Genomic DNA, 17,278 nt, shown 5'->3' with positions numbered 1-17,278 from the left:
AGTAGAGCCCCTGTGCTTACGCATGACGCACACACCCAGGCGGAAGAAGAAGTAGTCCCACCAACCGAGCGTCACTTAGACAACATCTCAATAATTTGGATACTTTTCACCATGTTTCTGGTTAGGATACACCTCAGCTCAGAATGTGTAAGTATCAAAAGTATCAATATTTTGATTTCAGAATCGATTTCAGAGCATAAAGATCCGGAATCGGAAGTATCGATATTTCAGGATCGATCCGCACATCACTAGTCCCTATTTAAGCTGCTTTTCATTTCACCGTTTTTTTTTGGGTTTTTTTTACGACCCATTTCTGTGCTTACCTTGTCTACCTTGGCCCGTGTTTGCTTCTGTTTTATGTTTGTATCCGCTATTTAACCCTGCTGCACTGGGGCACATTCTGTAGGAATGCCATTGGGAGGGAGTCCATACTCTGTAATTAAATTCTCCACATGCACTTGGTGCTTTGGGAGCATGAGCAAGTGTGGGCTGCAGCACCTTGTCCCTAACCCAGTGGTTCTCAATTATTTTCTGTCTTGCCCCCCCTTGGGGACAGATATGTTTTCAGGTCACGCCCCCGCTCTCCGACCTCCAACCCATACCCCTGTAAATTAAAATACTATTGAGGACCTGATAACATGTACATTTTTATGAGTTGCTGCCACCTAGTGACTGGAGAGCTTGTTATCATTCAAGCATCACAGCAGTAGGTACACTTGTGTCCACGAGTGCCATATTCTATTAGAAGCCCCTCACGCTCCCCTGGCACCTCACCATGCCCCCCAAGGGTCCCCCGCCCCACTGTTTGGAAAGTACTGGGTTAGGGTTTGAGTTTTCTGCAGGGCGTAAGGAGAAAGGCAATTAGTCGGGAGTTATGCGCAAAAGGAACGCAAAAAGAAAGGAAAAAAAAAAAAAAAAAAAAAAGGCAATCAGAAGGCACATCATTTGAGAGGTTGGAAAGTCAGGAAGAAGAGAGGGATCAATGGACTAACAGACAGATGACGTACACAAGAATAGATTGATAGAAAAAAAAAAGATGGAGAAGGTCATTTGCCAGTGAGCCACCAGAGTATTTTAGAGCCTGGAGCTAATTAAAGAGGAAAACAAAAGACAAAGAAGGGCAGATGAAGGACACACAGACAATCAAGAAAGGCAAAAAAAAAAAGTAGCAGGGAGGAAGAGAGGGTAGCTGTAAAAAAAAGATGAAGAGGCAGTTGGTGGAGATGACGTAATGGTAAAGGCGTGACGATGTCTTGGAGACAGTGTGTTAGACTAGGATGTTCAAACAGTGGTTGAGAGTGAGAGGATGCCAAATGAATGGAGAAAAGGGCATTGGCTTACAGGACTATAGGAGATGTAATGTCTGACATGACAAATGGACATGTGCAAAGGAGAGAAGGCGGTTATTGAACCAAAAATGTTGGGATATAGCTGCTGGCAAAAAGGAAAGAGCAAGACGCTCCGCTGGAGAAAGTGAAGGAAGACATTGAGATGGTTGGCTTCTCAAATAGTGAGCCCTAGAGGGGGGGACTTTCAGCATACTGTCTTTACTCATGCTTGAATGATAAACTTCAGTCACTAGATGGCAGCAGAGCAGCTCATTTTATGAATCTTATTTCGATATGGATATTAGGCAGAATGTTGGGGCCAGCATCTCGTACAGTGGTGTGTACAGATAAATAAATAAATAAATATTACTAGGCACTAGGTGTTGCGCTGTTTCTCAAATTAACTGAGAAACACTGGTATGCGGTAATGAGCAGGAAGTACACCAGATGATCTACTGCAGTAAGCCCTTGAGGAGAGAAGATGAATTAAGTAAAAGCCTGTATTTGACATTTGTGTTCCATTATTTAAAAGCTCACAACTATTATTGTAATTCTGCTTTGACTTGTGTTTTTTTTTAATTTTTAAAAAAAAAATCTAACATACTGACCTTCTGGCTAACTTTAAGATGTTTTAAACTATTTATTTTTAGGCTAATGTTATTTTCCTAAGGCTTACGTTCTTCTCTCAGTTGTTATTGAACCGCAGTCAGCTTTTGTCAACCTGCGAGGTTTATTTTTTTTATTTGTCGGTCAATGTTAACTACTGGACAAAGGTATAGAACCATTATTTCCGCCTTAACGGAAGGATATTTTTATCATGGTGTCTTACTGGTGGGCAGTGGTTGACTTGGATCATGTAAAGGAGTGACTTCTCTGTTCCATAGATGTTCGGCTTGTTCATCCTGTCTCCTGTGCTGGTGTCGAGCCATGAGGTCATTAAACTCTGTCCAATTTTTGCACGACTGCACCTTGAAGAACGTCAACACAATTATTCTCCAGATAATATTTCAGTAATCATAAATAACGTCTCATTGAAATCGTGACGCAACAGACCTCTTCGTCTTTCTTCCCGTGCCAGCCTTGTCTCTGATTGTCCACTCCTCTACGCCGATGTTCGGGGGACCCTTTAACTTTCCGCTGGTTTATTTTTGATCTCCACGATGCGACGTCACAGACACCCACAGCCAAAGCCCCAGGCAGCAGTGAAGGGTCGGGAGAGGCCAGAGAACCTGACAGGTTCTCCTTGGAACCCAGGTCCGGGAACAAGATGGAGCTGAAATCCCAGCCTGAGCGGCTACAGTTTCTGTGGTTCGATCCTTTGTCCTCGATAATGTCTGATGTCCACCACTTCCGGGGTTCAACCATTACTGCTGAGTCTGTCGTGGAGCTCTCATCTGCCGTAGACTCTGAAGAAGTCATTGCAACGGACTCGTCAACGCTTTCGTCCTTCATGTGTTCATCCGCTGACATCGTATCAGTGGTGGGAACCAGTGTTTTAGAGAGACTGCGGTGAGAAATACCACAAAAATCTCATTTAGATCTCAAATCCATTTTGAACTCAGAGATGGTAAATAAGAACTGGCCACAGTTATTGTCAGTCCTCAGCGAGCCCCCATAAAAGATCTGAGGAGACTTGAATTATAATATAATAAATAGCGTCGACACGTCGATGCACTTGTGGGGTTTTTACACACGCAAATCAGGATCTAAAAACAAACTGTGACTGTAACTGTGGCCCAAATTGTTTTACAAGCGTTACGTTCATTTCTTTTGTACGGCACAAAGCATTCCATCCTGCTATGATTTTTCATCAATTAATGAAAAGTACGTTTAACGTCATCCATGACTAGCTGACAAAAATGTTCATTATAGTACATGTCAGTGGAGTCTTGCAAGTACTAATATATACATAGCTTCTACTATATATACATATACAGTATATACACACACACATATACAGTATATAGTCAATTTCAATGTATATATACTGTATATACATTGAAATTGACTATATCTAAACACACGAACACACATATATACATGACATTTTTGGTGATTCCACATTACTTTTCGTAATGAAAATGTATCAAACCAGGAAGGCAATACCGAGTTACAAACCTTTCTGCACCCCTACGCCCCTATTACATATACAAGTATATGTGAGTATATTATATATATATATATACATATATATATATATATACATGTGTGTATATATATATATATAATATATATATATACACACATATATATATATATAATATATATATATACATATATATATACAAATATATATACATATATACATACATATGTATACATATATACATATATACATACATATGTATACATATATACATACATACATATATACATACATATATACATACATACATATATACATACATATATACATACATATGTATACATATATACATACATATATACATACATACATATATACATACATATGTATACATATATACATATATATACATATATACATACATATGTATACATATATACATACATATGTATACATATATACATACATATATACATACATATATACATATATACATACATATGTATACATATATACATACATATGTATACATATATACATACATACATATATACATACATACATATATACATACATACATATATACATACATACATATATACATACATATATATATACATATATACATACATATGTATACATATATACATATACACATACATATATATACATATATACATACATATATACATACATATGTATACATATATACATATATACATACATATATACATACATATGTATACATATATACATACATACATATATACATACATATGTATACATATATACATATATACATACATATATATACATATATACATACATATATACATACATATATACATACATACATATATACATACATACATATATACATACATACATATATACATACATATATACATACATACATATATACATACATATATACATACATATGTATACATATATACATACATATATACATACATATATACATACATATATACATACATACATATATACATATATACATACATACATATATATATACATATATACATACATATGTATACATATATACATACATACATATATACATATACACATACATATATATATACAAATATATATACATATATACATACATATATATACATATATATATACAAATATATATACATATATACATATATACATACATATATACATACATACATATATACATACATATATACATACATACATATATACATACATACATATATACATACATATGTATACATATATACATACATATGTATACATATATACATACATATATACATACATATATACATATACACATACATATATATACATATATATATATATAATATACTCATATATACTTGTATATGTAATAGGGGCGTAGGGGTGCAGAAAGGTTTGTAACTCGGTATTGCCTTCCTGGTTTGATACATTTTCATTACGAAAAGTAATGTGGAATCACCAAAAATGTCATGTATATATGTGTGTTCGTGTGTTTAGATATAGTCAATTTCAATGTATATATACTGTATATACATTGAAATTGACTATATCTAAACACACGAACACACATATATACATGACATTTTTGGTGATTCCACATTACTTTTCGTAATGAAAATGTATCAAACCAGGAAGGCAATACCGAGTTACAAACCTTTCTGCACCCCTACGCCCCTATTACATATACAAGTATATGTGAGTATATTATATATATATATATAATATATATATATACATGTGTGTATATATATATATATAATATATATATATACACACATGTATATATATATACATATATACATACATACATATATACATACATATGTATACATATATACATACATATGTATACATATATACATACATACATATATACATACATATGTATACATATATACATACATACATATATACATATATACATACATACATATATACATATATACATACATACATATATACATATATACATACATATGTATACATATATACATACATATGTATACATATATACATATACACATACATATATATACACATATACATATATATGAGAGTATTAACACATTGAACCTACATTTACAACAAAAACTTACCTGGGTGCTGATGTAGAGGTGAGGCTCACATCATGTTTCCTTTTCAGTTGATTTCCAGCATTTTTACCTGATTGGGGAAGATTCAACTGTTGGGCATAACGAGATGGCAATGAACTGCAAAGAAGAGAAAATGTCATCACCCAAAAATAATCACAGCCTCCCAAACACAGAGTGCACAAACAATTCAGCAGATGGTATCACTGTGACAGGGATTCCCTCCTGCCCGCAGTCCAGCAGTGTGGCAGTGGAAGCAGAGATGGCATGAAAAGGGACACATTCTGGTGGAAAATCTGTGGAATATTGATATTCTACCGCACTATTCATTTTTCTTTATTTAATTGTTCATAATTTACCACCACTCGCTTTCAATCTGGCGCAAATTGGTAGATCGTGATCTCCCTATTGGGCACCACAAATGAAACTAGATGGATTTGATGAGTCTGTTGTCTGTTATAATTCAACATATTTAATGGTGACATTCAAATTTTAAATACCTGGGATCAAACCTGTGCACCACGTAGCCAAGCCTTTTTAAATGCCCAAACACCTTTGAGAGAGAAGAGATGAGAACAGACTTTATACAATATGTCACCAAGGTTAGCTAAGTTAGGCATTAGAATTGAATTCAAATGAAAGATTTAGATTTAGCCATAGAGGTTAAACCCGAATTGGTAAAAACAGAAAATAAAAAAAAATATCAAAATAGATGAACAATTCCAAAATTTCTGAAATAATTAGATAATACACATTAGACTAGGGATGTCCGAAATTAACATTTTGCCGATATACGATAATGTCCAAACACTTCATTTCCGATACCAACCGATACTGATATAGCGTAGCCTGGTGGTTAAGGAATGTAAGTGCCGCCCTTTTCAATTATTTTCATGCCCCCCTATGGGACAGTAGTTTATTCACCGCCCCCTCGAATTGAAATACTATTTAGCGTAATATTTATTTGTTTATTTGTACAAACCAAGGTACGAGTCGCTGGCACCAGAATTGTGCATACAATCCCGTGATTTCCTCTTCTATTTTCTATCTATCTCTATCTATTCCTGATTACTAAAATCGATTAATAAAATGAGCTGCAATGCTGCCCTCTAGTGACTTTCACATTCATATACAGTTGGTTTTCCCCGAAACAATTTTTAGGACACACATTGTTTGGGGAAACCCAGGCATTGCATTATCGGGTTTTCATTTTTGGAGGAAAAACCGACGTCAATTCTAACTTGAAGTGTCACAAGAAAAAACCTATTAAAAAGGTAATATTTCAAACACTTGCATAAGCACAATGTCTACCTGATATTGATGTAGGCTAACTGTTTCTGAAGACAGAAATATCTCGTAGGCGTCCTGAATGGAGAGCGCCAGGTCCTCGTAAAACACCTGCAGACTTCCCTGTCCAAACACATATTAAAAATATACCATAAACAAACGTCAAACGTTTGGTGTTGAGGAGGAAACGTACTGGTTTTTAGCGCTGTAATCTCCCAGTTGACTGGTCGATACGTTCTGGATCGACCAAAAATTGAGATGAAATGAACAAACATATACAGTGCTTATGTACACGTACGCACATTTACTTGCAGAAATGGGCGATTTCCCATTTGTAACTTACACACTCCATAAGGTACAGAGCCTCTTCAGGCAGCAGATAGCGTTTCCCCTCAGCAGAAAAACCCATTGTTTGCCAAAACTTGCCCTGCGGAGAGAAACACGTCATTACAATAGACATAGACCAGAACGCTGTTTAACAGAAGATAAAACTGAAGAAAACTGAGAGTTAGGCAAATAATAAGTCACTTGAAAAAAATATATAAGTTTGAAAAAAAAAAAAGCTTCAAGTAGAAAGTTATCGCAACAACAGGTGCAGAATAGCTGGAATAGTTCGCATGTACAATGACTGACCTAAACAAGGTGGTGGAGATATATGAACTAGGGCAGTGGTGCCCAACCCCCAGGATGCGGACCTGCACCGGTCCGTGGGTTAATTGGTATTGGGCCGCACAGAAAAAATATTTTATTTATTATCTGATTCCGAACAATGTTTTATTTTGAAAAAAACAAATTATCTGCGAGTGGCTCTAATGAAGCGATGAAGCCTTCAAAACTTCTTTGCCACTCGGAGACCAAGTGTTCCGCAAAGTTACAAGGACGCTGCCAATAAAGTTGCATACACGGTGGCTTAACATTTATTATTATATTTAGAAAATACCAATTTTTCAAGGTTGTATCATTTTTTTAAAGGCCGGTCCGTGAAAAAGATTTCAAATATTTAACCGGTCCGTGGCGCAAAAAAAGGTTGGGGACTGCTTTACTAGGGCACTGACGACTTTTTCACATCAATGTATCTGACCTTTGTTGACCTCGACTCGACGAGGACAAACTACAGACACCCATCTGGCGATAAGCATATAACTCTCCATACGTTACTTTTGTAGCTTTTGCTAATGGAAAAGAGCACAGCAATCAATTGTTCTACTAACTCCCAGTGAGATGCTCACTTTTTTTACACTAGGCTTTGTGACAGTTTAGTCCTCCAGAAAGGAATGCATGAGGAACCTCTGTTCGTGTTCTGTAGCTGCTCATGTTATCACCCCTTTTATAAAGTGATTATGACTTTTGCTAATCAGAGGTAAAGATTGCATCGGCACACACTGGGAAATAAACACTTTCGACTTATCGACTCCATTTAACTTACATTGACGAATCGGGTTTTCTGTCAATGTCCTACTATGTATACAAATCACTGAAACGACGTTCCCTGATGCCAGCTGGCGGTTCTCTCAGCAGCATAATGTGGTCTGCCACAAAGCAAAAAAATATTACTTGAAGCTTGTGGAAACTACTAAGTTTGAGGTACCGACTCTTCCTCTAAATTCTCCAAATGCTTTTGCTTTGGAAATTGCTTGACAAATAAATCAAATCCGAGGCGCTCTGTCGACCTCTCAACCTAGTGGATTTTAAAAGATCTGCTTCAGTTCCTTAAAGTCAGATACCGCAACATCCTTTTCAGACATTTAGCGACCTAAACAGGTCAGCTTAACTGCAGTTAGACAAATTAGGAAAACTAAATACCTATAGTTTTAGTCTTTAAAGTAGTTGTGCCACAAATGTGTTTTCGCATGAATGCTAAATGATATGAAGGTTTTCAAATGAATATTAATCTTAACAATGACTGTACTCACAGAAAGAGACTGGAGCTCCACCACCTGCTTACTTGAGATCCAGGTCGCCTTCACCAGGGTTCCACTGCAGTGATATGAAAATAAAAAAACACACCACACTTGTCACAACCCAAATTTTTCTCGTTCCACTGCAGTGATATGAAAATAAAAAACCACACACACCACACTTGTCACAACCCAAATCTTCTGTTTGATAACTGACAAACTTTAAACTAGGGCTGCACCGATTGAGAAATTCTGGGTCGATGCCAATGTTTACAATAACAACTGGGCCGAGAGCCAAGTTTCTTCTTTTTGTTATTTGTATTTTCTTCTGTGCCACATTACTGAAGTATTTTTAAAAAGTCTTTTAGCTCTTCATCATAGTGTCCTTGAAATAGTACACATTCAATCAGACAAAATTATTGAACGAAACAACCTATATTGTATATTAACAAAATTAAAATGATTAATTTAATTTTTAGGTGACATTTAAGATCACCTTAATTCACCTGACAAGTTGTCTGTGTGTGGGTGGACAGATGGGTGGACAGATGGAAAGAGAGATAGAGAGATAGATGGATGGATAGATAGATGGATGATGGATGGATGGATGGGTGGATAGATAGATAGATAGATGGATAGACAGATAGATAGATAGACAGATAGATAGATAGACAGATAGATAGATAGACAGCTAGATAGATAGATAGACAGCTAGATAGATAGATAGTTAGATAGATAGATAGACAGCTAGATAGATAGATAGCACACTAACAAATAATCCTGAACAGGGGATATTAGTAGAGATTAGTTAGTGGGCCTTTAGTAGATAATTATTGAAAACTGTAAAATTCATTGGATGTTGTTTTTTTTTAGGAGAACCATCTTGTTTGTATTCTGCACCAATTTTGCATACTTTCTCAACAGCCTTGGCCGACATGTAATGAAAGATCTTGCAACAAAAAAGTTAAACTAACAATAAATGGAAGTGGAGTCTACTTACAGCCTTTCCCTCTTTCCTCTGATAAAAGACTGCAGTGTTCATTCAGACTTTGCTCCAGCTGCTTTTGCTGCTCATCTGAGTCGTCAGGAAAGAAATTCTTCTGTCCCTTGATTGGGATCTTGTGACTCCTGGACCGAGCCGCGAACAACTCCGACGGACTGGAATTCAAACAGATGAAAACATTTAGCTAATTATGGATTTCATGTGAAATGTGAGAAAATCAGGCCTGTGTGTTTTTATAACAATCTTAAACATATAGATATTTAAGCTAAATTTGAACAATACTTGGAAACTAAAATATTGTAACTGAGTTAGAAATGACATTACTTTTTTGCAAACATATTTTATGACTTTTGTCATTACGTGTAATTCATCGCATTTTTAGTATGATCACTATTTTTTATTTTAAACATATATCTTAGTTGATACTTGTTTGATTTGATTTCACTACTCTAATTTTTTTCATTACTGCGACTTCTTATCTAATGACGTTTACATTTTATTTAATTGTTTGCTATTTTAGTCTTTTTATATTGGAATTTCTACTTTCCATCATAAACTTTCAACAATATCTCATGACTTTTGATGTTCCCCTTATTATTATTCCAACAATATAATCAATACATTTATAACAATATATTTCACATTAAATTTTCTCCTATGCATATGACTTGCTTGTAAGACTGTCACCGACGTTTGTACAAACTGATTCTAGTTCATTCTTTGGGTGGGAATCATAAGTATCGTTTATTCGTTTTGAATTTTTATGTATATAGTCTTTACCGTCTGTGCTTTTTAATTTCTCACTCACTCTGTGGGGAAATATAACCAAATAAACAAATACTTTTTAAGAGGTTGTAATCACGGGAAAACACGTTTGCTTTTACACTGCACTTTCTTTTTTACCTCAGTATTTCAGAGTACACCATTCCCCCTGCATCCAGCTTGTTTTGCTGCGCCATCTTGACTGCTGAGATAGTGCCCGCCCACCCGTAACATCACACTCTCGCGCGAGTGACGGAGCCCGAATACAAACTTAAAAATACGTCAAAGACCCCGCCATGTTGGAAAACTTATTGTCGCGAGAGTTGCGCATACTGTCGATCCAGGATAACTATAATTGATGTGCAGCCGGTTGAGACTGACATGAGTTTTAAAAAATATATATTTTCATGTCACTTGTTTTAACCTCTAAAGTACAGTTTTCCAGAAAACTAACAGCAAATGCAAAAACTTAACAAATAAAGCTGAATGAACAAATCTAAAAGGTCCTGGAACGTTTTTTGTTTGTTTTTGTTCTCAATTTTTTTTTTTTTTTTTACAATGTGACTGATTTGTTTAACAGAAGAATTTAATAACAAATTGCATTTCATAATTCTTAAATTGCGTATTTCTTTCTGATGTTCTAAGTTTTATGTTATGTTTGTCTGTTTTATATGTTAATGCTTGAATGACAAAATAACGACAAATTTATGTTCCCTTGCTGGAAAAGAAAACAAAATTGAGGGTTATTTTCTGTGATCAGTCACAAATTGTAAGCCCAAGAGAGCGAAGAAAAGGCAGGCAGTCCTCTGCAATCCAGGTAAATGACGAGCCTAATGTATTTTCTTGTTGTGGTCTAATGCGAAAAGAAATGAGAAAATTGGGTGAACTGATTCAAAGTTTAATTAAAAAAAAGATTCCGCTGACCTATAAAAGAATTGGTTTTTACTCAAAAAGTGTCTTTCAGCAAAACGGGTAAATGGCTATACAAGCATTTTTGCAACACCTAATAATTTAAAACTGTAAGGATATATAAATTGAGACCCACATTCCATTGAGGCACGGACGGGGTTCGAACCCGCGATCTTCGGTTTACGAGACCGACGCCTTACCACTTGGCCACCGCGCCTGGCAAAGTCGGGGTTTAAAATGGAAATATGAAAGAACTTCTCAACACCGGTTTCTATTTTTTTTTCCGGTTTAATTTGGTCAAACCGTTTTTCCAAGTACTTGTTTAGACTAAATAAAAGTTTTCTCTTGATATAAAAACTGTTAGTACACTCTAACTACTATATACAGATATCCTCAATGGCAACCCCGCCAATTACCTCAGCGCAGCGTAGCGTTACAAGCACGTGAACCGTCTGTTCATTCTCATTCTCGCTTTATTCCCTATTATTTTTTTATGACTTCCACTGTAAATATAACTCACCAACAGACGCCTGACTTGCTGATAACGTTTTATTCTACATAATGCATTTCCAGCAGTATAAAAGATGTGGTCTTTAAACGTTGAATTAAAAATGACTAATTTTTTGTGACTTAAACGGCGGCCCCCAGAAAAGTTTCAAAAGGGTGGCCAGATGTAGCCAGTGCAAATCTTTATATTTACCTTTTTAGTAAGTCTCTGTGAACCATGAACTGAACTGTGCTGGGATAATCTTTAGTGTAGTGACTGTCGTTAACAAACTTAAGTTGTTTATTGGAAAACCCTGTCTAATAATGAGATAATAAAGAGATAAACCAATACTATGTACTTCAGCCAGTTGAGAGCCAATCAGTTCTATTTGATATTTATTTAGGACTTATTGTTTCTCTCATCTTAGTTGTAGCTTCTTCAAGAAGTGTCACAGAGATTCCTGATTTTCAAAGCTCATCGTGAGTCTGTCTGCAATGCATTTGTATTATAGTCTACATCTGATTTGTATTGTTGCAATAATGAGTGCAAAGACACAGGGGGAAACAGCCAGTGAAGACAGCAGCTCTGACAAGCACCGCGTCGCATCTCAAGTTTGTCACAGTTATCACTTTATTATTTGCACAACCAAACACCAGGAGGCTTATATACAGTACACCGACCAGGCTAATGCAAATGAGGTAAGAGGAAGAGATCAGTATCTTTCTGATGTCACTCTCCACCATAAGAACTAGCGCCAGTAACTGGTGACTGCGGTTTGTAAACGGTCCCCTTCTCTCACACCAAAGTACATAGAGAAAACGTGCGATTTAAGGTCACAGCACAAAGAGCTGATTCACTGCAGTCCTCACTTATAAGTTCAAAGATGGCGTCTTGTATAGTCACGGTTCAACATTTTTCGCTGACACTTGTATCAGATACCAGACGGCCAGTATCGGCCATTACTGCGGACCAGTAATACCGCACCATCATTGAAGGATCATTCAATTTGAGAAATAAAACAAACACTTTCATTTTGATCCCACTACAGCCCGGTACCAAATGGCCTACGTAGCTGTTCTGCTCCCTGGACCAGTGGTTGGGGAGCCCTGTTTTAAATCGCTGATTTCTCTATGAATCTGATGTGGGGAGTGAGTGGTTTACAAATATCACTTCCATTTAAGAAATGGCTGGCAACAAGATGAGATAAAGCAGTAAAGAGATTCTGCAGACATTGCAGACTTATTCTTACCTTGATATTTTAAAGATTTGTTCACAGCATACCTTTTCTTAGTTTGTGCTTACTCACAACAATACTCTGAAAAAAAAAAAAAAAAACGATAGCTTTTTACTTTAGGTAAAGATAATACAAACTGTGGAGAGACTCTTACAAAAAAAAAACAACACCACTGTGGAGAGACTCTTACAAAAAAAAACCACACCATTTCAGCCACTTAAAATAAAATAAGCTACCAATGAAACAATCTTGTTGCATAGATAAACAATATTGTTTTCCTAAAACAAAAAAAGAACAGGTAAAACAAATCCTTCTAGACCGCCTCAGATGGTCCGAAGAATTTACAGGATATAGGAGAAACAAGAAAAATAGAGAATTAAAATAATCAGGTCCTTGTGCCACGGACAGGAAGAAAAGAAAACAGGCTATATGGCATACAATCACATACCCCAACAGGAGTTACTCATTTGTAAATACTGAATATCACAACTGTCCACGGCATCATCAACTGCATAAAGACTTTCGGAAGATTCTCTTTTTCCATACTTTGTGCCTATAATGAAGCCTGATATTATCGGCCCAATGCTAAGGTAATAATGTAACATCTGTAAGAATCGTTATCAGTTTTTCCCTCCAATAATGAAAACCTGATAACGCCATGCCTGGGTTTCACCAAGTGATGTCTGCCCTAAAAAATAGTTTTTTGGGGGAAAAACGGCTGTATATGAAAGTAAAAGTCACTAGATGGCAGCACTGCAGCTCATTTTAATCTAATAAAGTAAAATACATTTTAATATTAATCTATTTTAATAATGGGAGGGTAAATGAAATTGATACATTTGACATATAAAATAATGTCTCTTGATTGGTCTAATGGCCAAAGTACATAAGTCAATCACTTACTTCTAAAAGTAAGTATCTGTTTAATCTGTTTAAATGCAAGTAGGAGAATTGGCACTATAATATAATCCAGGTTATATGCTGGATCTAATGTAGCACCTAGAACATTCCCAGGCGCTAAAGGGGCTAAATTTGTAGTTTTTTTTTCCCAAATCAATTCGGAGGACTACTCTAAGTGTGTCATGTTGCAAAACGTGTGTATGTTTTACAACTGTGAACATTTTATAAAGGTAACGTGCATCAACCAACATTAATCTGAGGGTTGAAGTGTCGAAAATAATGGGAGAAACATATATGAAAATATACATAAACGACATAAAATACCTTTTTTTTTTGTCCGGTTTCAGAGACAATTTTAGTAAAAGGAAAAAAAAAAAAAAAAAAAAAGAAGAACATTAAGCACTGCCGGATTCTGTACACACCTGTTTAACAACCGTGTTCTGATTGGCTGGTTTCTGCGCCTTTTATTTCACATTTCTACAGACTTCACCAGGAAAAGTCAAGTATTTAAAGGTGGGCCAGAAAAGTGAAACCGTAATGAAGGGAAACCGGAGACAGATGGGGACTTAGCTGATTAGCTGACGTAACAAAATAGGTTCAGTGACAACCATAAAATCTGGGTTTATACATATTAACTACTGCTGCTCATTTGTTACCATTGGTTTATCTTTTTATTCACTTTGAAGTATTGCCAATCATTTTAGTAAACATCCAAATATAGAACTAATTAGATTAACTTCAACTTGTCCTACATAGAGGTACCAACACTTTTTGTCCTTATTCATACTTTCAATTCCGTAATCCGGTCTTACTGCACTGCACTACTGACAGAAATAGATGACGTGAGTCACTGTTATTGGACGCTCCACTGTGTTTTAAAAGGCCGCAGAATTGCATCATGCCTGAGGAAAACGTACTCTTCGGGTCGTTTTGTTGTCACAGTTGTCCTTGTGAGCACTTTACCACAAGGAAGGAGAAGGAAAAAGGAACGGTGGCGAATGTGCACTGTGAGGAAAAGCTGGACTATTTCCAGGTCCGACGTGACAGCTGATCGCAGCGTGTTCTGCCACTCGTTTAAGCAAAACAATAACTCCTTAAAACACCAGAACCTTCCAGCCCGTGTGGACAAAGGAGCAGCCGAAAAAGAGGCAGTCCGTTGTCGCCTGGTCCACAAGCCAATCAAACACCACCTCCCGGTTCCCAGAACCGATGGTCACTCTGAGTTTGAGGCCAGAGCCGTCGCTCTGCGGCAGCAGGTTCACCACCTCCATGTCAAAGGTCACGGATGATCCTGTGGTAATGGCCGGAAGGTGGTTGGTCATCTCTTTACCATTAACAGTAACAGCACCTGAAAGGAGAAATGTCACTTACAAGTTACATTTTACTTGAAATGGAGAACAAAGGACTAGAGCGAGTTGGTATTATTCAGCATTTACAGTTTAGTGACCAATAAAAAAAATACACTTTCGTTGGATTTATGGGTCTAGCCAGAGTAAACAATGCATACATTTGAATGGAATCCACTTTCTCAATTAAAGAATTCTTTCTTTCTATCATTTTGGAGGAGTTCTTTCACACCAGGTCACAACCTGCTTCCTGTATCGAGTAACTGATAATGAGTGTGGTGCACCACACCTCAAATCCTCCCCATTTGTGTATTGTTTTTCTGCAACAAACCTTGTTTTGTTTTTTTTTATTCGGCCTCTTTAGGGCTAAAATACCAGAACTTCCCAGTTTGTTCAGAACTAAAAAAAAGCCTCTCGGATGAGAGGTAAAACGTCTTAAAACAAAACCTGCAAACGAACCTTTACGATTTAGACGAAACCTGTGGGAATTGTAAGACAAGTTTCACGATCCAGACCAACAGGGTCAGGCCTTAAACTACGCGTACCATTGGAAGAAACGCAGACAGCCTGGTCTCGTTGAAGTGACTCCTCCCCTTTCTTATTGTCCACGCACACACCCAGGCTGTCCTTTCGGTCCATTTGACCTGCTGCAGAGATCCTGTAATCGCCAGACAGACACATTGTTTTTTTTTTTTTTAAAGAGAAAGAGCACTCTGGTAACTTGTGCCTAAAATTCATGTACGTACTTGAAAGTCAGTGTCTGGCCACAGTAGTATGTAGGAGCTTTGGAGTAAAGAACTTGGCATTTCGTTTGGGAGGAGTCATGGCGCAGGGCAATGTTTCTCCTGCTGCTCAGGACGTAGCCCTCAGTACCTGGGCACCACTCTATCATGATCACACACACACACACACACTTTTCAAATCTACATATAAGATACTGCCATAAACATCTAGTAGAAATATCAAGCAGTGGATGTATTTCCAGGATGTATTAGGTGAAAGCATTCCAAGGATGAATTGCTAAATATTTGTCAAAACCTTGACAAAAATGTGTCTAGGGAAGTAAAAATAAGTGTCCTTCTACATACCAAAAAAAAAAAAAAACACAAATAATATTTGTAAAACACTCCAAACCAACCCATTAAAATTTCAAACTCCTAAAGATGTAGGTTCATATAAAATGGGGGTTCTTAAACGTTCCTATGCCAAGGCCTCCCAAATAGCATAAGCCAGAAATAGCAATGTAAAGAAACATTAGCTTTATTAATTAACTGACGAACATCGCAATGTATTTTTATACTTGTATTCATTTTTCAATGATTGTTATCGCTGGTCTGCTCCTTCAGTCTATTTCTTGTTGAAAAACCTGTCCATTTTGTGCTAGCTAGCTAGCTTTGCGCTACACAGATTATGACGTTATGCTGAAGTTGCCACAGTGTCACATGAGTTGCGTTCAGGTACCATCAGAAACTTGAAAGTCCGATGAATACGGCAGTTAGCGTGTTGTAAGGTTGAGGACAAGGACAGGACTATAGCGAAAGATCTGTACCTGAAAATTGCTAAAGTAAATGTAGTATACAGAGGGATCCCTGTGCCTGAACTCCTGAGCCCAACGCAGACTACTGCTGTGGTGGCTCCTGGTGACATGGACAAATTGACAAGTGTGAAAAACCTGTGGACTCGAGTCACATGACTTGGACTCGAGTCATCAATTGGATGACTTTAGACTCGACTCGACCAAATGTAAAGAGACTTGGAACTCGACATGGACTTTAACGTCAATGACTCGTGACTTCACTTGGACTCGAGCCCTTTGACTCGACAAGACTTGATACTTTCTCCAAAACCCAAGGTGATCTGTGTAAATATATTATTATTTTGTTTAAAAGGACTCGAAACAGAAACGTAAGGACTTGGGACTTGACTTGACACT

At 36.6% G+C, this 17,278-nt stretch overlaps 2 protein-coding genes and 1 non-coding gene across 4 annotated transcripts in view; all 3 read right to left on the bottom strand.

Moving 5' to 3' along the window:
* Positions 1–10,759, bottom strand: part of tsen54 (TSEN54 tRNA splicing endonuclease subunit) — a 12,273-nt gene extending 1,514 nt beyond the window's left edge. The window contains exons 1-9 of one of the 2 annotated variants that reach the window (XM_008329152.3): positions 10,611–10,759; positions 9,701–9,862; positions 8,720–8,783; positions 7,150–7,233; positions 6,831–6,929; positions 6,020–6,072; positions 5,526–5,639; positions 2,382–2,832; positions 2,158–2,296 (exon numbers count right to left, since the gene is read on the bottom strand). In XM_008329152.3, coding sequence (XP_008327374.1) covers positions 2,158–2,296; positions 2,382–2,832; positions 5,526–5,639; positions 6,020–6,072; positions 6,831–6,929; positions 7,150–7,233; positions 8,720–8,783; positions 9,701–9,862; positions 10,611–10,666 — 1,222 coding nt within the window. In that variant the 5' untranslated portion in view covers positions 10,667–10,759. The remainder of the gene's footprint in view (positions 1–2,157; positions 2,297–2,381; positions 2,833–5,525; positions 5,640–6,019; positions 6,073–6,830; positions 6,930–7,149; positions 7,234–8,719; positions 8,784–9,700; positions 9,863–10,610) is intronic. The other variant, XM_008329151.3, reaches the window with a different exon arrangement.
* Positions 10,760–11,523: 764 nt separating this feature from the next.
* On the bottom strand, positions 11,524–11,595 carry trnat-cgu (transfer RNA threonine (anticodon CGU)). The gene has a single exon. It is a non-coding gene; the product is annotated as a tRNA-Thr (tRNA).
* A 3,056-nt stretch (positions 11,596–14,651) lies between these two features.
* crlf3 (cytokine receptor-like factor 3) overlaps positions 14,652–17,278 on the bottom strand; it is an 11,506-nt gene continuing 8,879 nt past the window's right edge. Inside the window, exons 7-10 of the mRNA XM_025064505.1 lie at positions 16,895–16,982; positions 16,092–16,336; positions 15,891–16,003; positions 14,652–15,347 (exon numbers count right to left, since the gene is read on the bottom strand). Of these exons, the coding sequence (XP_024920273.1) occupies positions 15,094–15,347; positions 15,891–16,003; positions 16,092–16,336; positions 16,895–16,982 (700 nt within the window). The 3' untranslated portion in view covers positions 14,652–15,093. The remainder of the gene's footprint in view (positions 15,348–15,890; positions 16,004–16,091; positions 16,337–16,894; positions 16,983–17,278) is intronic.

The sequence above is a fragment of the Cynoglossus semilaevis genome, chromosome 17 (genome assembly GCF_000523025.1).
Source record: "Cynoglossus semilaevis isolate Cse_v1.0 chromosome 17, Cse_v1.0, whole genome shotgun sequence".
Lineage (NCBI taxonomy): Eukaryota > Metazoa > Chordata > Actinopteri > Pleuronectiformes > Cynoglossidae > Cynoglossus > Cynoglossus semilaevis.
This window is presented reverse-complemented; position numbering and strand designations above follow the sequence as displayed.